The 25,971-nt window shown below is 35.5% G+C and overlaps 1 protein-coding gene across 6 annotated transcripts in view; it reads left to right on the top strand.

Moving 5' to 3' along the window:
• The window catches only part of Tti1 (Telo2 interacting protein 1), a 729,405-nt gene that overhangs the window by 122,592 nt on the left and 580,842 nt on the right, over window positions 1–25,971 (top strand). For 5 of the 6 annotated variants that reach the window (XM_090394772.1, XM_090394775.1, XM_090394771.1 and 2 more), the window contains 2 exons: window positions 5,505–5,611; window positions 18,766–18,777. In XM_090394772.1, coding sequence (XP_090250898.1) covers window positions 5,505–5,611; window positions 18,766–18,777 — 119 coding nt within the window. The remainder of the gene's footprint in view (window positions 1–5,504; window positions 5,612–18,765; window positions 18,778–25,971) is intronic. The other variant, XM_090394773.1, reaches the window with a different exon arrangement.

The following is a 25,971-nucleotide window of genomic DNA, read 5'->3' as shown; positions in this document are numbered from 1 at the left end:
TGAACTAAAAAAGTTAGACTGCCATCGATGATGATAATGATATCTTAACAAAATCTATCTTGAATTGTGCACTAGAAATAGGAGGTGTAAAAAGATACCAAAGAGAGGAAAAACTGAGACAGGAAACCTTAGATCTGATGAAGAAAAGAAGAGATATGAAAAGAGATTTGAATGACACCAATAAAATAGAATATGCGGAAATTTGTAAAACTATACGTAAAAGGATGAAACATGAAATTAGATCATATAATACTAGGAAAATTAAAGAAACAATAGAAAACAATAGTAATATGAAGGTCCTAAGATGAACCTTATGAGTTGGAACAAAGGAAATAGCTGCTGTAAGAGGAAAAAATGGTGAACTTATAAAAAACAGAGATGCAATAATCGAAAAAATTCAGGAATTTTTTACTGAACTCTATGAAGACTGAGACATCCAAGAATCATCTATGGATAACTCGAGTAAGGAAGAACACGATGCCCCTGTGATCTTACAAGGCGAAGTGGACATGGCACTGCGGGAAATGAAAAATGGAAAGGCCCCAGGAGAAGATGAAATTATGGTAGATTTCTTAAAACTGAGAGGAAGCTGTCACCAAAAAACTGACTAAACTCTTTAATAAATACCTAAAACAGAGAAAAATTCCAAAAAATTGGAACATTTCACTTCTAATATTAATTTTTAAAAAGAGCAATAAGGAAGAAATTAAAAACTACAGCCCTATAAGCCTACTCCCTACCATATATAAAGTCTTCACAAAAATTATAAATAATAGAATAAAATATAAAACTAGAGGGAATGCAATCCTATGAACCAGCTGGATTTAGAAAGAATTAAAATACTTTGAACCATTATAATTACGGCTATTTTGCCTGCTTCAGTTTAGGAGTGCTCCTCTTTAAATGTCATTGGCTATTTACTCATGGATTCTTAGGGCATTGTAAGTTACAGCAACAGATTAAAATTCACCACAGAAACCGAACAGAACAAATCCATCAGTTTCTTAAACTTGACATTAACCAGAACACACAACAAAATAGCCATGAAAATATACCACAAACCCTCACACATGGGAAACTACCTCCATTTTCACTCATACCATCCATATTCTGTTAAAAAATCTGTCATCTTATCACAATTCATAAATGCTTACAAATTTTCAACCAATCAAAATAGTCTAAACGCAGAAATAAAAAAACTAACACAGATCTTCCTAAATCGCAACTATCCCACACAACTGATTAACTACGCAAACAAGATGGCAAAAAACTGCCAAAACAACCCAAGTGCCAAAACGAACTACCATACACCCAAAACACATACAAAGCCTATAAATACATCTTCAAACATACTGACTACAAACTGGTATTCACCACAAACCAAAAACTGGCAGACCTCCTAAAATCCACCAAACCTCACACACAGAAAGAAATATTTGAACAGCACAATGTAGTCTATAAATTTCCCTGCCAAAAAGACTGTGACATCACCTACACAGATTCCACCATCAGGTCTTTATGGGCAAGACTACAAGAACACTTCCGTGACTGTAACATCCCTATTCCAGAACATTTAAACACTAAAAAACGTAACATCAAAAAGAAAAATCGAATACAAAGCACAGAAAAAATGGAAATAGCTGTTCACGCCCTTGAACAAAAACATACCCCGCAGATCGACAAGGCCATCATAGTAGACAGACAAGACAATGAAACAATGCTCAGAATATCGAAAACAATAGCTATAAAGTGTGACGCGAACTCTATCAATGCACACAGGCCCTACATAATCTCCGAGGTTTGGAAGCTTCACAACATAAAATTGAGGTCACAACCCCGACCAATAGGCGACAACACAAACACTTCAAAAGCAGAAGCACCTACCCGACCTGACATAGCATTCACTTTCCCAATGTGTTCAGATGAAGACCATGAATAGTCGAAACGGACCGCACCCCGTCACCCACCTTTCCCCTCCTTTTTTTTTTTAAAAAAAATCAACCCTTTCACCTTTTCCCCACCCTATATAATATAATATATATGTTCATTATATATTACGAAAAAAAAACGGGTTTTTCTAACTTAATTCTACTAAATTGCCCCCCCCCCCACACACACACACATACTCAGTAGTTTTTCGACATCGCAGAAAGAGGAAAAGCCACAACACCCAGAAAAAAGGTATGGGTAAATTTCTATTCCTTATGCTACATATACTTTTTGGTACATTTACACTTACAATGCTCTAAGAATCCATAAGGTAAATAGCCAATGACATTTAAACAGGGGCACTCCTAAACTGAAGCAGGCAAAATAGCCGTAATTATAATAGTTTATTAAGAGGAGTAACATGGGAGTTTTCCCAGAAATAATATACACTTTGAACCATATTCACTCATTAAGGCATCTCATTGAAAAAATCAGTTGAATACAATTAACCCTTATCTGGCCTATATAGACTACGAAAAAGCATATGATTCAGTTAAAACATCTGCAACACTAAAAGCACTTGAAACCCAGGGAACTGAGAAACCATATATTGAAACACTAAAATATATTTACAATAATGCAACTTCTGTAATTAAATTATATAAAAACAGTGAAAGTTCCCAATACAAAAAAAGGCATCTGGCAAGGCAACACCATATCTCCCAAATTATTTACAGCTGCACTAGAGGAAGTCTTTAGAAGCCTTGATTGGGAAGCAAAAGGAATAAACATAAATGGAGAAAGGCTGCATCATCTGAAATTTGCAGATGATATTGTCCTAATAGCAGATAATTTTGAAGATCTGGAAGAAAGGCCCGGAAACTCGGGTTTTTCATCCCGCATACAGATAAATCGGCCCTTCAGAACACACAATTTACAGACATAGAATACCAGTTATGGTGGTGGTGGTGGGCGGTGTGGATGGCGTTGATGGAGATGATTCGTAGTAGAGGTTCGGTGTAGTGGTTGAGACAGTTGTAGGTATCCTCCTGCGATGAGTCTTCGGACTCCTTGGAGGTGTCAGGAATAATAATAATAAAAATAAAAAACGAAAATAATGATGAATAAATACATAAACCATAGAACTGTCAAACTTGAAAACCACGAAATAGAACAAGTTGCTTCATATGTATATTTAGGCCAATTGTTATCCTTTGAGGATTGCCAAAGATTGAATGAAGAATTCACCTTGGATGGATGGCTTATGGGAAAATGAGAGACATATTCAGAAGTGACATCCCTATCAGTCTAAAAAGGAAAGATTTCGACCAGTGCATATATCCTGTCCTAACGTGCAGAGGAGAAACATGGACTTCAACAGAAGCCCTAAACAAAAAGCTGATAACAACACAACATCGCATGGAGAGAAGTATGTTAAAAATAACATTAAGAGATAGGAAGACAAATACCTGGATAAGATCTGAAACAGGTTGTCATATATATTGTAAAATACATTAAACAGGCTAAGTGGAGATGGGCTGGCCATATTTCCAGATGCAGAGATGGACTAGAAAAACAACATAGTGGAGACCAATGGATGAAAGACAAAGAGAAAGACCGAGAAGAAGGTGGAGGGAAGAACTGGAACAAATTGCAGAGTGAGATGGATGGGAGAGGCAGAAAACCGAGTGGTCTGGAAAATCATGGGGGGAGACCTTCGTCCAGCAGTGGACAGAACCTTTTGTTGTATCTCTTGTAATGATTTATTTGTTTTAACATCAGCTGCTTTCTTTATTTCTTTTGTTTAAAAATAGCTGTTGTGAAAGTTTTATTTTTTGTTCTAGTGTGTGTGCGTGCTGATGATATTAATATTCTCTGTTACTGATATATCTCAATCTTAATAAATTGAAATCATTCCTTTCTCTGAGCTCTAGGAGGATAATTTAAATTTTCACATGCCATAGTTAATTTCTGTAAATAAATCTGTTTTTACTTCTTTTTGTATCCTCCTTTAGGCATATTATTTGTGTATATAGTTAGTTTCTGTAACTAAATCTGTTTTCACTTCTCTTTGTATCCCTCCTTAGCATATTATCTGTGTATATTTTCTATGATGATATTATTAGGGGCATGAAACATTTGTTCATTTGACATTTAAAATAATGTAATCACTCTCAGTCATTAGATCTTGGAAATTGATGGGCTAGTTAACTACAGGTACGGTTAATTGAATGTACAATTACATGGTGATGTTTCAGAGTAGTCAGAGTATATGCTTACCATTCAAGGATTGATTAACTGATAGTTGGGTTATCTGAAGGTCATAATATTTGAGAGATTCACTATAGTTTATGTGATGATCAGTTTCAAAGCTGAATTAGTCAGACAGAATGATAGTAAATTCCTTTTATGATTAACACACTTATTCTTCCGTAAAATGAAATTGCCTGTTATGGCAGTTATTTTTAAATCAAGTTTTTATTTTTATTTATTTATTTTTTTTATTCTGCTTAAATTTTATGTCTGGAAATTTTGTAGGGTGTCACTTAATAACAATTCCAAATCTTAGGGAAATTAAACACAAAACAGTTGATTGTTCAAATATTTTCTGCCTTTTTGCCTGGTATTATGATTGCTTCAGAAAAAAGCTGAATTAGTCAGACAGAATGATAGTAAATTCCTGGAAAGACTTTTAGTGGGATTATATTGATCAAGTGCATATAATATACAACTATGTTATACCAACTAAGGCTCTTGCCATCTTCAGGGTACATATACCTATGTACCCTGAAGGTAATGTAAGGCACTAAAAAGTAAAAAACTGTTATAAACTATAATCAACTGATTCCAATTATATTAAACAAAGAACAGAGCGCGTACAATACATGCATTAGGAACGTTCTATAGTTGGCACTATAATTCAGTTCTGGAGAGTTGAAGGATCTGATAAGTGTCTTCCAGATCACGGGCAAGATTAGTCCTTGATTCTTGTTAAGGTTTTGTATACAGCGGGCAACTGTTGTGGCCTCCTTAAAAATTCGGGAGCGGAAGTCCTCCTCCATGCAAGGAATTGTGCTTCTATCCCACTCTATGGTATGGTTCGTTCTTGAGAAATGAAAAGCTAACCCCGATTTTTCTTCTCTGTTATTATTGACGTCACCTATGTGTTCTTTTTGCCTAATTTCAAGGCTCCTTGAAGTTTGGCCAATGAAATTCAAGCCGCACGAGCAGGGTATGTTATAAACTCCAGCATATTTGGAGGAAGGATGGCTATCTTTTGGAGATCTTAAGAATTGTCATAATTGTCATAACATAGTTGTTTATTATATGCACTTGATCAATATAATCCCATTAAAAGTCTTTCCAGACTTTTTGGTCAAGAAAATTAAACGTTTTTTAACATAGTAAATTCCTTTTATGATTAACACTCTTATTATTCTGTAAAATTAAATTGCTTGTTATGACAGTTATTTTTAAACTAAGTTTTTATTTTTATTTATTTATTTTTTTATTCTGCTTAAATTTATGTTTTGAAATTTTGTATAGTGTTACTTAATAATAATTCCAAATTTTAGGGACATTAAACACAAAACAGTTGATTGTTCAAAGATTTTCTGCCTTTTTGCCTGGTATTACGATTGCTTTAGAAAAAATTATTAATGGAGATTCTAAACAAGGAATGGTATGTATGAATATTTCAAATTGTATAGTACTTCATACAACTTATTTTTGATTTAATATATTGTGTATTGAATAACTGGTTGAATGGTAAACTATTCCTAATTTCAGATATATTGGATGTTCACACTAGATATCAATTTTACAGAAATCATAAACATATTAATTTTACAGAAATCATAAATTATTTGCATTATCTTGATATGTTTATGCAATAAACATATCAAGATAATGCAAATAAATAAGGAAATGCATTCAACTCTCATTCTGGAAAACTTGTAGGGGCAAAAGAATCATTTGCAGTAATGAATATCCTTCAAAAGAGCATTGTCATTTTGAGATTTATACTGTGGGACTCTTTGATGGTTTCTTAATTTTTCCAATAATATCATTGAAAATGATTTGAATAGGAATATTCAGTTTTCTGCTGATAATGCTAATTAAAGAGAAAATGAAACTCACATAGAGATACTACAAGAAGATTTAACTAGAATGAGACTATGGACGAAAGTTGCCAGTTCACTGTTGTAAAGTATATTAATCGTTTTTGATTGAAGAGCTGCTGTTGCTGCTGCTTCACACCTGATCAGTCCTTTGCTGTATTAAGGTCTTCCCCAGTTGTTGCCATCCCGTTCTTCTTTCACCTTTTTTCATCCATAAATCTCACTTGCCATATGTTCCCTCCTTTATGTTCCCCTCTGTTTCCTTCTTCTGATAGTTATTGCCACCATTAGGTCACCATTCTTTAATAATCGAAGCCATCTTATGGTGTTATACAGTGATTTATTTGTTATCTTCAGTGGCTTGGTAAACAGGATCTTTGTTGTTGTCTATATGAAAGACTCCTGATGACAGTTAACCACTGTGTGTAGCCTATAAAGTATTGTGTTTGAATTTGTGTTATTTATTATCATTATTCTGCTGAGGGTTTGTGAAATGTAAACCAGAGTATTTTTATTTATGTTATTAATTGTTGGTTAAATATTTTTAATGTTTTTTTGTTATATTTTTAGTTCAATTTCCATAGTTATCTTTCACTTCTATTGATGGAAAGCATTATCACATGTTGTTACTGGAGAATTGCTGGAGATATAGCAGTGTAAGATACAATGCAATGTGCCAGAAGAATCTCCAAGCAACTACACCGTTTGTAAAGAAGTCAGCGGACACCCCTATGGGCAAGATGCATCATACCATGTAACGAATCACTTATTTGTAGTTGGTATAAATTGGAGGAATACAATGCTCCCAAGTCAGTGCAACTGTGTCCAGGTGAAATGCCTGCAAGAAGGGAACTGACAGAGTTTGAAAGAAGCGTTGTAATAGGATGGCATGTTACAGGCCTATGTGTGTAAAATTGTTGAAAAGAGCCATCCCAAGCCAACAATCAGTGATACCATAATGAGGAGGAAGTGCAGGAAGTCAACTGCAAGTGCTTCCTGCAGTTCATGACACCACACTCACTGAACATGACTGTAGGGTGCTATGAAGGATATGTAAAAACCATGATTCATTGGCCAACACGTTGAATGTGAAGTTCTGGACTTTGACTTGAACATGAATCTACACAAAAACATTCAGAACTGAGGCTCACAACATGAGTTTCCATGGCTGAACTACTATATTCAAGCCCCACATTACCTGAACCAGCATGCAGCATCATCTTCAGTGGTGCAAAGAGCGTGTTCAGTGGGACATGAAAGCTTGGAAGGCTGTGTTATGGGGCGATAAATCATGCTATACCCTGTACCAAACAGATGAATGGATGTGGGTGTGGCAGATGCCCAGTGAACATCTCTTATCAGAGTTCATAACCCCAACTATGAAACTTGGAGGTGGTGATGTGATGGTATGGTTCTGTTTTTCCTAGTTTGTCCTCAGACCTCTGTTTGTGGTGCCACGAACATTGAACTTGAGAGGTATCCGAACATTCTGGATAATGCAATGCTTCCTACTTTGTAGCGTGTATTGTCTCTTTTAGCAAGACAATGCATTGTATTATAAGGCTGCTGCAACTGCATGGTTTGTGGACATGAATATGTTGTTATACAATCTTAACTCTATGGGATGAACTGGAGCATCGGGTTAGGTTTAGGGATGCCTGCTCCATAACTTTCCAGGACCTTTAAATAAAAAGTAGCTAATGTAAGATAACTAAAAGGTCATACTACAGAAATACAACCTTAAAGCCACCTTTAAACCTCCTGCAAAATTAAAGAACTTACTCAACTCATCCAAGGATCCACTCAAGACTTCTTTGCCAGATTGACTGAAAAGTTCCTTCTCATCCAGTTCATGAACTAAATTCCTTCCTAGTCTCTCTCTGAACAACAAATATTCTTTCCCCTGCCTCTCATCCTGGCATTTAGAGGATCCTGTGTTCAATTAGCCATTTTTATTATTGGCAGACAGGTTGTTCAGAAGATTTGTCTAGAAGAACATCAGGAATATATTATACAGGGTGTTTCAAAAAGAATGATCCGATTTCAAATAATTATATTTATTAATGAAAATGTGGTACAGTTACAAAATAAATTACCAAGTATGAAGTAAGGCCTAAAGTTTCACTCACCACAATTAGAAATGCTCAATGTTCCCTCCACCTGCTGCACGGACAACATCAAGCCGATAGCTGAATTCATCCCAAATGCATCTGAGAGTGTCTTCTGTCACAGAATTTACTGCAGCCATGATTCTGGTTCTGAGCTCATCCAAGTCAGTGGATAATGGAGGAACATAAGCACAGTCTTTTAGGTATCCCCATGAAAAGAAGTCACAAGGTGTGATGTCTGGAGATCTTGGAGGCCAAGAGTGTAGTGCCAAGTCATGTGATCCCGTGCGTCCAATCCAACGCTGAGGCAATGTTTCGTTTAGAAACCGACGAACTTGGCGGTTCCAATGTGGCGGTGCTCCGTCTTGCTGAAAAATGTAATCTTCAGATTCTTCATTCAGCTGTGGAAGTAGCCAGTCCTGCATTTCAAGAGAGGAGTTTCAAATAACAGTGTTTTCCTCAAAAAAGAAAGGACCATAAACCTTTCTAACAGAAACCATGCAAAAAACATTAAGTTTTGGTGAATCACGTTCATGTTGTACAGTTGCATGTGGATTCTAAAGTCCTCATATGCGAACATTGTGGCTCGAAACTTTACTGCTTAGATGAAAGGTTGCTTCATCACTAAAAATCAACCTTTGTAGGAAGGTGTCGTCCTCCATGTCCTCTAACAGATTAGCACAAAAATCTGTTCTTTTTTTTTGTCACCTACACAAAGAGCTTGCACCAGTTGTGATCTGTATGGCTTCATAAGCAAACATCATCGTAACACACACACCAAACAGTCACATGAGGGATGGTAAGTTCTCGACTAGCACAACGAGTGGACTTACGCAGACTTCGCTGAAATCTGCGAATTGAATTCATTGCACATTCCCCTCTGAGGTACATGGTTGTCCCAGATCTCCTTCCCTTACATAAACACCTTGTTTCTTGAAATTGTCGATATCAACGACGAATCTTTTTGTCCAGTGGTGGATCAATTTCATAATGTCGTCGAAACGCATACTGCACCGTAATCACGGACTCAGTCTTGCTAAATTCGAGAACACAAAACGCCTTCTGTTGACTAGATGCCATCTTCTCATTAACTTAGCGTAGCAGCTATTTTGGTGCTAGTAGTGCCATCTAGTGGTCATCATATCAAACTCTGGGCCAAGCCCGTTCACATGGTACAAGTCGCATTCATTTGTGGTTCGTGGTTACAGAGATATACAATTTTCAAATTGGGACATTCATTTTGAAACAACCTGTACTTCAAGAGTTTGATAAGTGTATTAGCTAGTATGCCTTATCCATTATTTTTTTACAGGAAAACAGGTATGAGTTAGTTAATCATATATCAGTTGCTGCTGTTGAGAGACGAAGAAACTGTGCTTCATAAGTCTGAAGTTAACTGCTTTTCTTTGTATGTTCTCATTAAATCTCGTGATCTTGAAGAGAAGAAAGTAAGAAATCTTGTGTCATGGTGATGTTTGCCCTTTCCCTGATCTTTTCTCTCTAGAATGTAAGTTTTAATTATAATGCAGATTTGTACATCGCACTTGCAAATCATAAACACACACGCAGACATTATACTCAGGCAAATCCATACTTTACACTAACATGATTTGTTTATAAATAAAGATATTAATTTTGAATTTTCCTTGTTTCTTACTCAATCTCTTTAATTCTTAAATTAACTTATTTTTATAATAATATCCTGAATTCGAATCTGTGTCATTAACTGAAAAGTAAAAGTTAATAAACCACTCTGGAATACCATCATCTTTTCAAAGAATTTCTTGCAAGGTGGAATAATTCTTCGGTCTCTTGGCTAGATAAGTAGTGCCCTGTTATTAATGAAGTATTTAATTGTTTTACAGTTATTTAATTATTATTATTATTACTGCACAGGCACCTCCTGGAGTCTGTCGACTCCATGTGGGAGATGCAAACTATCTACAGAATATCTATCCTACCTCTCCTTGAACCCATTAACAGATAAAATACAACTGACTCTGCCAACCTATTCCTCCATGAGAATAATATAGTCCTCAGACCCTTATCAACTACACTCTTATTCACCATCCAGAGATGACCTCTTGTTCTGTCCCCGAAGCAAATGTTTCAGCAATTGGCTGAAACATTTGCTCTGCATCAGCTATAAAATCCTGTAAGTAATTTTTCTATCATATCTTCTCTATTTTTTGCAAAATTAAGTGAGTTAGTAGATTTGCAATTCACTAACTCACTCTTGTCTTCATAGGGAGTATTTTATAGGCCAATCACCATCATGGTCACTTACCTCTGGATCCTCTCCACTACTTCCTCATCTCCAAGAAACCCATGTTCCAGACATCCAGATGTGGATGTATCAAGGCCTTATAAAGAAAAATGATAACTTCCTTATCTCTGCTTGTTAATGCAATCCTGTGAGCTACCTTGGCAGCCTTGTGGCCAAGGTAGCCAAGCAATGTGGCCTCAAACTTCAACTATTTATGTTACCACTGTCAGATCCCTAGCTTCATCAAATTCCTGGAGTACAGTTCCATCAGTGTGGTACACAGCTTGTCATCTGTTTGTCCCTGACTGCATAACTTTACATTTATCCACATTCAACTGACACTCATTATCATTTTTCAGTATGAAAAATGATAATGAGTCAAGCTATTTAAATCATCCTGCAAGCTCTCCACATCACCTGTTACATATCCATCACATATCCAGTTTCATCATTAGCAAACAATTGAATATTTCCTTTGAAATTATTTCCTATATCATTTCTGTACAAATTAAACAGTAGTGGTTTAAACACAGAGCTTTGCACCACACTTATTAGTCGCTTGCTTTCTTCTCCTTCATGCACTGCTTTTTTGGTATTTGTCCACCAGCCACCCTTGTATTCATATCACCAGTTTCATATCCTTCGATATTTGTTTTAATTTGCATGACAGAGTTCCGTGCAATATTCTGTCAAATGCCTTTGTAAAATCCACCACTATTACCAGGCAGCCATTCCCTTTATCCACCTCATCTGTCACCGTATTATAAAAAAGTTAGTAGCTTACTAAGCATGAATGCCCATTCACAAAGCCATGCTGTCCCTCATAGTGTATCATATTCTTATCCACCAATTTCTGAATTCTCTCTTTGAAACTTTTTTTTTGGCATTTTTACTACCACTCCTGAGATGCCGATTGGTCGGTCTATAATTTGCTAATGCAGTCATAGAGCCTCCTTTATGTAAAGGAGAATTATTTTGTTCTCTTTTCACACCTTTGGGACTTTGCAGAGCTGAGACTTAAATTAAACAGGCTAGTCAAGTCAGAAGCTTTGACAGTTTATTCCCCTTGCACATTCTTGTAAGATGCAAGCTGATATCCTGTCTAATCTCACAGCTATATTTTCTTGGGATTCTATAATATCCTAAGTACTTCTAATCCATCAACCTCTGTTCTAAGATCAGTAACCTCTTGTATGATATACCCTTGAAAAATGGTCACTCAGTAGTCAACTATTTTGTCTACTTGTCTTATCTTACTTACCTTCCATAGTTATTCTTACTTGCCACATAATGAAAGAACTCTCTGGGATTCCCTTAGCTAATTTCTTCTCATAATCTGATTTTCCCTTTCTTTCTTGTATGACCTTTGTACTGCTTTTCAGCTTGCTGGTTACCTTTCTTCTTATATATCCCTCCACAGCATTTTCTTTTCTTTTTTTTTTTTTTTTTTTTTTGCAGATCCTGCTTAGTCATACTACTCATCCATCTAACTTCTACCTGATTATAAAAATATTACACTATTCTGACCTTGGGTATACAGTCTGATATTGCTTCTTCCAGATACTCTCAAATGTCTCCCACGCATCCTTCTAATGGCCTTGTCTTTCAGATTTTTATGTCATGACATTGCTTCAGGGTTCCTCCTCAGCTTGTCATTATCACTTGCCACATATATCCTTTCTTGACTAAAAAGTCCACGTTTTGCAATCTCCCAAGTCAGAACCATATGATTGCTCTCCCCACTCAGAGGTAATGTGGCCTCCTTAGTTATGGGTAGCACGTCTGATCCTATGACCAGATCCAAGTCTCTCAAACCCGTGTTCCCCTCCATTGCATGCTACTTCAAGTAATTCTCTCAGAAGATGTATAAATTCCATTTCCTTCCTGCTTTGTGATCTTTCCTCCCTCCAGTCTATGACTTCATAGCCCCCTCCATAATAATTATTTGATCTCTACTCCTTGTACTAATTCGTTAATACATGTCTTCCTCATCATCTCTGGAATCCACTGGCAGCAACCTACTGTTTATTTTCTCCTACTGGCCTCAATCTTACACCAGACTGCCTCAAAAGAACTTTCATCTGCCAGCCTGTCTCTTACCCTTTTTGGCTGAAATTCATCTCTTATTACCAGCAGCATCCTTTTCCCCATCCTGTCTTCTCTATTTTCACCCCCTGAAAATACTGAACCCTTCAGATTCTGTCCCTTTTATGTCATCTGCTGTTAGTCAAGTCACACTCCTCCCTCTTGTTCCTGATCATCAAAATATCAGGAACAAGAGGGAGGGAAAATATCAGTATAATATATAAAAATTGTAGCATACCCTTATGCCCCAGCCACCTCTACATCCTGAATTGACTGTCCCATTCAATATTGTTGCTTGAGTGTGACTAGATTGTACCTTTTTTTAGTCATTCTCTTCACCCACTCATTCATCTCATGGGTGCCTGCACACACACGCATACACCACTCAACTGCATCCACCCTAATTGCTTTAGTTTTCCCGACTTTACCCTTCTGCTCTTGGTGAGCAAAGCTCTCTAGATTCCTAATTCCATATCCATTTAAGTGCAGTCTGTCAGCATTACATAAATTCTTCTGTTCATCCCATATGTCCACAAACACTATCATTTCTTTTACACAGCCTGTGTGTTGATTCACAATGGTGAGGGGGTGAAAATACTTCTCTCAGATCATTAGTGCCAGCCAAAACAATTATTCTTTCACCTTACCTTTTTTGCATCCTGACAGCATCCCTGTGTTATTAATTTTTGCACCAGGGAAACAAGATTTTATCATCATGATTCCATAAAGTAAATCTCTTACATCATAAAATCTCTGTACACTATTTTCTTTTTACCCTGTTTTCCTCATTTAATCATATGATCTTGCATCTTACCTTGTACCTCTTACTTTGTTCTCTTCTCAGCATCTGCTAATCTCCTGATACTAATCTTTAATCTTTCAGTTTTGTGCTTTGTCCTATGAAGGACTACATCTAAGCATGCTATTTCCAACATCGTTTCAAAGCCAAATACAGAAACTATAGAAGTTTTGTGCACAAACTCTAAAAGTTTTATGTGGAGATTGACCAGAGAGCTAACGGGAATACACCATCACCGTACTAAGAGTTATCCTCGCTGAACCTAATAGGAAAGCACGACTGCCAAAAGCATCTGTATATTGCTTTCTATTGGTTCATTATAAGGTTTCACTAGTCTGACAGTGAAACTCATTCTTTTTCGTCAGAGACTAGGCAGAAACCTAGAGAACAAAAACTCTCTGTGCTAAACTCGAATCGTTGGAGAGTTGTATTTTTCATAAGCGAACTCTTGGTCGGTGCTTAAAGTATTTACTAAAATAAAAAGCCAAAAGGCTTCACTTCGGAGATGCAAAATTATCTAAATTAAGTGGATATTAAATCCATCATCATTTCAAAGCTGAATACAGAAACTATAAAAGTTTCGTGCTGAGATTCACCATACTACGAGTTATCCTCACTGAATCTAATAGGAAAGTACGACCTCTAAAGGCGTCCGTATATTGCCTTCTATTGGTTCATTATAAAGTTTCACTAATCTGACAGCTGTTTCAAACTCATTGGTTTTCGTCAGAGACTAGGCAGAAACCTAGAAAGCAAAAACTGTCTGTGCTAAGGAACTCGAAGTGTTGGAGAGGTGTATTTTTCGTAATCGAACTCTCGGTCATTGCGTAAAGTATTTACTAAAATAAAGAGCCAAAAGGCTTCACTTCAGCGTTGCAAATGAAACTTATTAACTTGCAAACAAATTCATTTTTGAAATGAAATTTGATGCGCTTCCCTCAGTCCCAAATGCTTTCGAAATGATTAATTTCTGGCAATCATTATCCTGTGAGCATTTTCTCACAGGGCGATGATAACCATGAAACCTCCATGTGAAGGATACATCAATAAAAAAATGAATGCCATGGTCCTGGATACAGAGAGTATATGGGCACCTACTTATCAAGAGGCTTCTAAGCCAGCTAGAGAACAATCCTGCTGCATCATTAGAGTCTGATTACTCTGTATTTGTTTGTCTTGTCCAAGAATTTCTGCTCTGACTGCATGTTCTCTCTCTCTTCCCCCCCCCCCCCCTAATCTAATGAGAAATGAAATGAAAACAAATCTTTCTCAAAAATTAATCTCCACAAAAAAAAAAAAAACCTCGCTTACACATCCACTTCCACTGTTTATGGTATGAACACTGGCATATAATATAATTTATCATTTATATTCATCCAGTAATGCAAAGTGAAGCTCTACTTTCCACCTTCGATATCCCAATTATGCATTGCATGATTCCCACTAGAGTAGCATGTGTGCCTTTATGAGATCGGACATTACTTGCCAGCAAATGGTTCATTTAGCATCCCTTTCTTTTGACTTTCTCTAGCTCAAGATTTCCTTTCCCCATTTAATGATATTCACCTGTTGTATTACTGTTCTTCAAAAACCACTTTGATCTCTTCACCTTGCTTCTCATGAAGCTCTACCATCTGCAGTTCAGCTATCCAAATAATGATTTCATATTTTTAGATGACCTTCATGTCCATAACTCCAACTGGCTTTTCTTTTTGAATGCACACTACTTATTAAGCTGGATGAGATGCAGAAGTTTTTACATTGAGCAGTGACATCTTTTAAATCATATATCTGCCTGCCCAAATTCCTGACAACTGTCTTCATTCTCCCACTCCTTGATCTCTTCTTAACCAGTTCTTCTTCTACATACCCTATAGAGTTACCTATCCTCTTGGGAACTCAGATCATTATCTTGTGGAAGTATCTTCTCCCACAGAAACCCTTCCTCCAAACAAACACTCCCGACTTTGTATCTTTTGGCTCTATCAAGTTAACTACTCCTTCTTTCCATAGTCTGACTGTTCATTCCATTTTTCTGACCCAAACACCTGCTCTGAGCAAGTCACGGAAACTGTCCTCACTGGCATGAAGCTCTTCATTCTCCATTCTCCTAAAATTCTTGTCCACTCTCCAAGTTCTGTTCGATGAAAGTGTACCAAAGCAGTTGGAGTGGTGGTGGGGAAGCTACTACAGGTGGCTTACATCAAGAACCCTTGCTTCATGCTCAGCCTGTGCTGAAGCATGCAGTAAATGCTCAACAACATCACTAAATCTAAATCTGACTTCATAAAGGCCAGCAGCAGAAAACCTGTCTCCTGTTTGCATGAAACCTTACCATTTGATCCTTTAAGGCTGTGTTACTTATCATCTCTCCCTTGCTCACTCATCCTGATGGCAGCACTGTTACAGCACCCAAGAATAAAGCTGGCCTCCTGCCATCACTATTTTCTTCTGACTCATGCATAGATCACCAATGCATATCTACTCCTACCTTCCCATAATCTAAATACTGTATGTCTCCTGTGATTTTTAAGCAGAAAGACATCAGAATAATAAACAAGTCGGGCACTGAAAAGGCTTCTGGTCCTGAAGATTGTGCTCCACGACCAACACCTGTCCTCTATCATCTATACAATCTCCTGTACCTAGCTGGATATATGCTTGGAGACAAGCATATATCCAGCCTATAGGAAAAAAGGAGGTAGAAGTCTTCTATCAGACCAATTGGCACGATCTCAGTCCTCTCCAAAATAATGGAGAAAGTCATCACTAGTCAATTTTTCACTTCTTAGAGGCCTTCGAGTTTATCAGAGATCACAAATATGAATTTCACTAATCAAGATTCATATCAGAACTCAGTATATCATCCACCACTGCACATGCACCATTACTCTTGACATTTCCAGAGCGTTTGATCACATTTGGCATTGAGGCCTTTCGTGTCGACTTTTCCTTTAAAATATCCTTCTTATCCCAAAATACACTTCACTGGCCGTATCTCTGATAAGAGTGAAACTGAGGTCTTGTGAGACAAAGAATTGCAAATGGCAGATGCCAATTTCTTTGTCTCAGTTCTATCTCCTTCTTCAAACTCAGAGAATATTTATTTGTATGAGCTGCTCCACTCTGAATCCTAGGATATTGAAAATAATGACCAAGGAGATAGAAACCAGTCAGCGTTCACTCTTCTCAGCTAAAATTTTTATAACTTGCAATCGTGACCTTAAATTAAACTGTTTTCTGCCTTTGTGTGGTTCGTCGTACTTTATGAGCAAGTTCAGTAGTTCTAGATAAAGGCAAGACAAAATTTATAATAAAACAAAACATTTTAATTACACTGATAAATCATACAATACATTTAGAAAAGCTTAGTCAATCATTCAATTAAAATTTTACATATATCATTAAACTCTCATACACATAGTTAATTAAACACTCTTCAAGATTTTATATCTCAGAACACTAAATCTTAAGGTTTAGTCACTTAGTCTTATCTCTCTCATAATTACACATAAAATTCCATTCAAGGTATCACCTTAACATTCCTATTCAATTAACACATTTATCTCTTTCCTAAACCTGAACCAACTTAATTAATTTTCTTTCAAACACATTTACGAGTCTTGAACATATTCTCTTTCAAAATAATCAGCTACTGTTCAAGGAATGTCTCTCAACACACAATTCAAATCTTCTCGTTTAATTCTCTAAGAAGTAGACATAAAGTTCACCTTACCAGTTAGCAGCATTTCCTACTTAGGCCACTTCAGATCTTACATCAGACTATTTCCTTGAATGGTCGTATTTCTTCACTTCCATAGGACTTCTACTAGATTTTCCCTTGTGCTTCGAATGGAGTTATTCACTCGTTTTCCACCATTTGGATCTGTTGGGCTTTGTTTCCGACTGGTAGTTTCACTTTGTCATTCGCTCGTATCTTCCACTAACAAAGGAAACCCACATGGAAGCTCCATACCAGTCAGACTTCCGTGGCACAGGAATCAGCAGCAGGAAAACGTCTCAAAAGGCCCGGTTCGTAGCGTTCCCTCTGTTTTTAAACTACGTGCCGTTTCTCTCTGTCGTCACCCGCACATGCATCATACGTTCCTTCAGTCGCGCTGAACTTAACGCCACTCGCGGACTCTTCTTGAAACTCTCGTGACTTTACGGTGGAAAAGGGTGTGGGGGGGGGGGGGGCACCGTGCGTTTCACGTTTAACTTATTTTCTGGTTTTACTTTTGTCCAGCAAATGGTTAGTTGTTCACATATAAACTCAGACTAAGCAATTATGTAAATTAGTACAACGAAATTTCACAATACTAAATAAAATTATGTAAGAGACTAAATTACTATTTTTTTTTATACAAGTTTCTTTATTTCTGTTAAATCATTATTTTTTTTTATAAGAGTGATTACAATGTTAAGTCTTCTGACATAACAGGCCTACTAAGCAAATTGTCATCCTTGTGTCTACCTGCCATCTGTAATTGGATAGCCAACTTTCTCTCTAGTTAAGCACTATGTATCATATCTGGGTGAATGGCTTCTTCTCTTCAACTCTTGGGCTCTTTTCTATCACCTACCCTCTTTCTCTAAATGCATAAATGACTTAATTTCAGTCACCACTAATCCTGTTCATAGCTTTGCTAATGGTAGTACTCTTTCTTCATCTGACTCATTTGACATACCATGCAGCACTCAGAAATCCCAAGCTTCAAGATCATCTTCAACTGCTACCTTAAACATTGATCTCCATACTGTCCTTCCCAGAGGTTAGGACAATCTGGTCACCTTTACTGCTGCCAAAGTGCAATTTTTTGCCTCTTCTCTTAAAAACGGATCTCAGCTCATAGGTGATCTCTCCCTTCCTTACAGACCCATTTCAACTGTTGTCTCACAGATAACGGTTGAAGTGAGTGTCTGTTCTACAAGTACTTGTATTGTCACAGCTCCACAGAATTGGCAACACTAATTTCTTCACTTTCTGTTGGGCCTGTTAAAACAAGAGCAGCAGCTGTCCAGCATTCCTTTTCAATGCAACTGCAAACACATCAAACTTGCACATCCTCTTTCTCTTTTATTCACGTACCTATATCTTCTGGAACAGCCTTCCTCATAAAGTATTCCCAAGCAATTACAACTTCAACATTTTCAATAAAAATGTCAGTAAAAATCTTTTCCAATCCTCATTTGCACCCCCCACACACATACAGAGAGAGAGAGAGAGAGAGCATTGATGTGCTTATATGTTCTTCAACTTTCTCATGTATGGGATATATATATATATATAAAGAGATTTTTGACATGGATGGTGATAAGACTCAATACAAATTTGTTGTGCATTGTGGATTTTATTTCTAAAAAAGAGAAAAATTTTTAAAAAGAAAAAGATGTGTGTTAATGAATTTATTATATATATGTATATTTAATTATTTTTTTATTTTTTATTTTTTGCAGGCGGTGACTATAGTAAGTTACTTTTTCTATTTTATGTATCGTGTGTATTCTTAAAAAATTAAAAACCTCTTAATGCTTTTGATATGTAATATATTAATAAATATGCTTTGTATGACAGTATATTCACTACTATTTGTGAAATAAATATTGGTTTTAATTTTAGTAAATAGCTGGCTTGCAAAATTACATGTAATAGTGTGACTGGAAAGTAATCAGTTATTTTTAATAGGTCATTTTTAGCCGATTGTTTTTTCTTAAATAACACATAAATTATTAAATTTGATTTTTATTTAAATATTAGCATTACTTTTCTATTTAAAAAAAATCTGTTTTTTTTTTTTTTTAATTTTAGATTATTTTTTTTAATATGGCGGACTTTAAAGTTGAAGAGCACCGTTTACATCATTTTATGCTGTTTTTGTTTCACCAAGGAAAGAATGCTACTGAGGCTACCAAAATCATTTGCTCAACTTATGGAGATGTATTGAAGGTTAATGAATGTCAACAATGGTTTAGGAAATTTGCAGAAAAAAATTTTAATCTCTCTGATTGTCCTCGATCTGGAAGACCTCTTACTCTAGATGATGATGCTCTTAAGACACTCGTTGAATCAGATCCAAAACAAACCATACAAGAATTATCAGAGAAACTTAATTCATCATGGGCAACTGTCCAAGAGCACTTACATAAGAGTAGCAAGGTTCTTAAACAGGGTGTATGGGTACCACATGAACTGTCAGAAAACAATAAAGCACAGAGATGGGCAATTTGCAATTCATTGTTGACCAGACAACAAAATGACCCCTTTTTGGAACGAGTCGTAACTGGTGATGAAAAATGGGTGCTGTATAAGAATAATAAATGCAAAAAACACTGGCTTTCTCCAAATCAAACTCCAATTCCAACACCTAAAGATGGATTTCATCCACAAAAGGTTCTATTGCACGTTTGGTGGGATATTCATGGAATTATTCATTACGAACTCATGGAACAAGGTAAGACTATCACAGCAGCTATCTACTGTGAACAATTAGAGCAACTACATCAAACATTGTTAATCAAACGTCCTGTGCTTGTCAATCAAAAAGGGATAATTTTGCAGCAAGATAATGCAAAACCACATTCTGCAAGAATGACTCGAGAAAAAATTAGTCAGTTAGGATGGGAACTTCTATCACATCCTCAATATTCGCCGGATATTGCCAGTAGTGACTATCACTTATTCAGGTCCTTAGAACACAGCATAAGAAATAAAACCTTCCATTCGCAAGATGATGTACAAAGGAGTCTGATATCATTTTTTGCCTCCAAAGAAAACACTTTTTTTCAAAAAAGGAATTCTCAACTTAGTAGATTGTTAGAATAAGGTTATAATTAACGATGGCAATTATAGAATTGAATAATGCTAATTTGTTCTTTAATAAAATTTATATTAAAAATATAGTTCAAAAAATTGATTACTTTCCAGCCTCTCTTATACTTATTCAGCATGTATATTCTAATGAATAGAAACAGTTTGTGGAGAAATTTCTTTAAAGTTAGGTTAATTTCAAATTACATTCGCAATGTACCAGTTTGTAACTTTCTCTGGCATCAAGTTAACAAAGAATTACGATAATCATTTGTTTCAAGAAATGAATACGACTTATATCTGCACAACTGTGATTTGTGTTGATCAACAGCAAAGATGTCTTACACAACTATGGTGTTAGTCCTTTGAAGGTATTTTACAGAACTCATAAGTATGTTGGTAGCTATTGAGATTGTATATATTTTTTTTTTTGTTTTAAATTTTATTTATGTTTTTATTGCTGATTTAAAAAAAAAATCTAATAAGCATTGAAAAAGAAGAAAAAATGAACTATGTTTTTAAAAGATTCTTGTTTTGTAAGTTTCTGTAGTTAAGCAGTTTTGTGGGAAGTTTTCAGTATTGAGACCCCATTGTAATATAAATAAGGAGTTTATTAAAAATAAGAAATTAAAACCTGACATCTTTCGTATGTCATAAGACTTACATCATCAGGGGTAGTGATACATAAAAATTTTACACAACAAAAGCCTATTAACAGTTAATTACATATTAGATGGTTTTGATAACTTCACAACTATTAAATAACAAACAGTAACGAATTTGTGTAATTAATTGTTATAGGCTTTTGTTGTGTAAAACTTTAATGTACCACTATCCCTGATGATGTAAGTCTTACAACGCACAAAACTTGTCTGGTTTTAATTGCTTATTTTTAATAAACTCTTTATTTATATTACAATGTGGTCTCAATACTGAAAACTTCCCTCTTGTTTTATTAAAAAGAAATGTGTACTTTTTAATAAGTAGCTAGCAAGTGATACCTTTTGATGAAATAACAAGCTACCAAAACAAAATGGAATGAAAGGCTAATCAACAATAATTCCACAGAGCTATGACAAGGAGATCAGTGTTGTTTAAAATGTTGGTTATGAGAGACCTTGAAGCTTGTGATGTTTGGGCACTACAAAATTTGCAGACGTAGACTTCTGTAGCTAATTGGTTCAAAAGATATGTTTCGGTGATTACACCACATTTTTTATTATTCAGTTATACAAAATACTGAAATAATAGTTCCCAACAAGTTTCGTAAATTGTAGGATTTACATCTTCAGGGGGTAAATAGTATAACTTAAAGTTTAAACAAGAGAATTAATAAATATGAATCATAACCATCTGGCTATTCATATACTCAAATAACAGAAGCAGATATAAAACGTTATTGACATTGAACAATACTGGACGATGTCACATGTTCTTGTTCTCGTTCATACAGTCCGAGCTCAGATTGAGGTAGATTTTTTATTAGAGCTGACCACACTTGATGGAGAATTAAACCTTGATTTTTATTGCATTGGGTTGGGTTTTTTTAGCATATTAGCAGCTTCTTTAAATTTTCTTATATAACTGTTGTTTTCTATGTATGACATCGTTGCCAGAGTACATCGTGTCCAGTGGAAGTGGTATGGAAAGCAAGACTCATTTTTTTTTTCTTCCTGTCTGTCCTACATAGCAAATCCCGCAAGAGCAATGGATTTTGTAGACTTCTGGTTTTTTAAGAGGATGATGAGGTGGTTTTGGCAGATGTAGGAATCTTGAGATTTTTTCCATAGGAAGGAAGGCTACTTTTATGTTGTGTTTGTTCATTAATTTGGCTAGCTTATCTGTAACATTTTTGATATAAGGAAGCGAGATTGCATATTTGTAATCCTGTTTTATTGTGTTGTTAGTTGGAGGCATTTTAAGGATTCTCTTGATGGTATTTGTTTCATATCCATTCTGTTGGAGGATTTGTGTCAAGTATTTTAGTTCTTCATTACATCTTTCTTGTGTGCTGGAGATATTGTATGCTCTGTCTCGAAGAGTTTTAATTAAGCTTATTTTTTGTGAAGGATGGTGGTGTGAAGTTGCATTTAGAAATCTTCCAGTGTTTGTTGGCTTCCTATATACTGAGAAGGAGAGTTTACTTTCTGCATTAACTTCTAATAGAATATCCAGAAAAGGAAGTTTTTTATTTTCTTCTTGTTCTGAAGTGAATTTTATGGTGTTGTGCAAATTGTTGAGATAATCTTTGAAATTGATAAGTTCATCTGTTGTTCCATTGAATATGATGAAAATATCGTCCACATAGTGTAGCCATATTTTTGGTTTTTTATGGTAATTCTTAAGAGCATTGTTTTCAAATTTTTCCATAAATAGGTTTGCTAATACCGGTGATAATGATGAACCCATGGCCAGTCCTTCTTTTTGTTCCCAGATTCTATCTTGATAGGTGAAAAAAGTATTGTTTATACAATGTTTAAAAAAGATTTAAGATGTCCAGAGGGAAGAGGTCTTCTAGGAGATTCAAAATTTCTTGTCTTTGGATGTTTGTAAACAAGCTGATAATGTCTAGACTTGCTGAGATGTCTGTTGCACCAATATGTATATCTTTCACTTTTTCTATGAAATGTTTACTATTTTTTATGAAGGAAGATGTTTTTCCTATATGTTGTGAGATCATGTTGGTGAGGTATTTCGCCAAGTTGGAAGTCGGTGAATCTCTTCTATCTACTATTGGTCTTAAAGGTATATCTGTCTTATGGATCTTTGGAACACCATATATTCTTGGTATCAAAGGATGTTTTGATTGTAAGTATTTTTTAAGTTCTTCCATCCAGAGAGGCACTTTTTTTTATTAGATCATTTGTTTTTTTGTGTGTATGCCAAGTTGGGTCTCTGTCTAAGGGTTTGTAGGTTTTGTATCTTCCGGGAAACTTTTCATTTTGTTATCATATTCTGTAGCATTTAAAGTGACAGTTGTGTTGCCTTTATCCGCTTTTATTATGACAATATTTTTGTCATCCTTTAACTTTTTAAGGCAAGCGTATTCATTGTAAGGTAGATTCCTTTGAGGTAATCTGCTTTTTAATGGTAAAGCTGTACTTTCCATACGGATAAGATCTGCCATGTTGTCCGGTAGATTTCTAATTCCTTTTTCTATTTGTGCTATGATATCAATTTTTGGTAGAAAATGTGGGGTTGAGGCGAAGTTAAAACCCTTAAGTAAAAGGTTATTCTCCTCTTTTGTTAGGACTCTCGAAGAAAGGTTAATAACTACTTTTGAATGATCTAGTTGTTTTTTATGTATTTCCTTCTTCTGAAGGAGTAAGTTAAAGTTATGAATTAATGTATGTTTCTTCTGTTCTGAGATTGCTATTGCTTTGTTGAATGTAACATTATCGATGTTGTTCCATAGGTAGGATGGAAGAGATGTGGCCAGTTCATTATGAAGAGAAAAAGTGTTATTACTAATTAATGCTAATTCAGCTCTAGTGACTGTAATTCTTTCTCTTAGAAAAGCTACTTCCATTTTATGATAAATTCTGGAGGCCTTTGTATGGAATATGCGTTTGATTTTGATGAATTTCGGGATGACTTCGTTATCTCTGCATTGGATGAGGAAAATTAGACGGTTAATGAAGTTGAGATGTTTAATGCGTAAATTCTCTAGTTGTATAACTTTATGCCAAAAGCACTCACCGTAAATTTGTAATTGCAGGCGTAGACTTCTGTGGCTAATTGGTTCAAAAGATATATTTCGGTGATTACACCACATTTTTTATTATTCAGTTATACAAAATACTGAAATAATAGTTCCCAACAAGTTTCGTAAATTGTAGGATTTACATCTTCAGGGTGTAAATAGTATAACTTAAAGTTTAAACAGGAGAATTAATAAATACAAATCATAACCGTCTGGCTATTCATAAATTCAAATAACAGAATGCAGATATAAAACGTTATTGACGTTGAACAATACTGGACGATGTCACATGTTCTTGTTCTCGTTCATACAATCCAAGCTCAGATTGAGGTAGATTTTTTATTAGAGCTGACCACACTTGATGGAGAATTAAACCTTGATTTCTATTGCATTGGGTTGGGTTTTTTAGCATATTAGCAGCTTCTTTAAATTTTCTTAAACTGTTGTTTTCTATGTATGACATCGTTGCCAGAGTACATCATGTCTAGTGGAATTGGTATGGAAAGCAAGACCCGTTTTTTGTTCTCTTTTGTATTGTACGTCTTTTTGGTGTTCAGCCATGCGTATTTCTCCAGATCTTCCTGTCTGTCCTACATAGTAAATCCTGCAAGAGCAATGGATTTTGTAGACTCCTGGTTTTTTAAGAGGATGATGAGGTGGTTTTGGCAGATGTAGGAATCTTGAGATTTTTTCCATAGGAAGGAAGGCTACTTTTATGTTTTGTTTGTTCATTAATTTGGGTAGCTTATCTGTAACATTTTTGATATAAGGAAGCGAGATTGCGTTGTTATCACTACAAAATTTGTCGAATGCCATAATTTTACATTGTGGTACAATATAAAGAAATATATTATACCACATTGTAAAAATGTCTTTATACTGATTCTAACGTAAATGTTTTTCAATTGTTTTCTGAGTTGCCACTGTGTCATATGACATTGCTGTCCCTGTCCATCCAACAATCTTTCAGAACCAACAAGAATTCAGAAATGCCATAATGTAGTTATAAATGGAGACCTAAGGGTTTCATTTTAAGGAGAGTTTAATAAGTGAAAGTTTCCAATGTTTATTTATAATTGCAGAGAAGAAATTGTTCCATAGGTAGGATGGAACAATTTCATAAAAGTGCCTTTTTTCATAAAAGTTTTTTTTCTTAGAGAATGATAAACACGTTAATATATAAGTAGTTAGTATATTTGTTTCAACACCTGGTAAGTGTTGAAACAAATATGTTCACTTCTTTTTACTTCTAAAATAAATACTTTTTTTCAACTTTCAAGGTTTTAGTATCCACTATTAACAGTCAAATTCTGCATATCTGTTTCATGCTGCCTGTGCTACATTTAACTGGTTACTTTGCAGTATGAGATGACTGAACACTCTATAAGATAAAATAGTGCATGCACATCTTATCCTCTTATTGGTATATTCAAAGTGGTTATATTCCATTATGACAAAATCAGTGGTAATCACAGGTATTCGTAATGGCCAAAAAAAAAGACATGAAACCGAATTTGCATTATGTAAATAAAACTAATAATTAAACTGAAACTTCTCTTCTGATTTTTTTATTTTTTACTTGTCATGGATGAGCAGATGAGTGCAATTTTCAAATGAGCATATCACAAGTGCTTGTTACATAAACTTGAGTTTTGTACTCATCTTCCACAGATTACAGCCCTTGGAGCATCAGCATAAAAACCAAAAGAAATCAAATGCATAAAAAATTTGCTTCAATTCCAAGCAGTTGAACTCTGATCCCTGTCATTGGATTTCTGCCTTTAATTGCTGCTATCTTGCACTCAATATGATAGTACCATCATGTTATCATTCAGAGTTGTTATTGGTTAGGTTTTAGTTCCTGCAATGGAGTCTGCCTCTTCTAGGTCATACACTGCCTCAGTACCTGTCATCTCTCTCTCTTTCTGAACACATTCAATAAAGATGTACTTGCAACACTCAGCAGTAGTCCATTCCATGCTCACCATACAAATAATTTTGATGTCATGTTCTTCCAAACCTCCCTTACTCAACTTCCAGGGATGACTTCGTGTTCTTTCTCTACCTGCCATGAGTGGCGCAGTGTTATTTATATCTATATTGTATGGTCGTACTAACGTGTATGTTTTTATCTTGTTTCCCTCCTCCACCT

Source organism: Typopeltis vanoorti, chromosome 6 (assembly GCF_054136105.1).
Source record: "Typopeltis vanoorti isolate ZY-2024b chromosome 6, IOZ_Tvanoo_1.0, whole genome shotgun sequence".
Lineage (NCBI taxonomy): Eukaryota > Metazoa > Arthropoda > Arachnida > Uropygi > Thelyphonidae > Typopeltis > Typopeltis vanoorti.
Note: the sequence above shows the minus strand (reverse complement) of the source record. Positions and strands in the feature narration are given on the sequence as shown.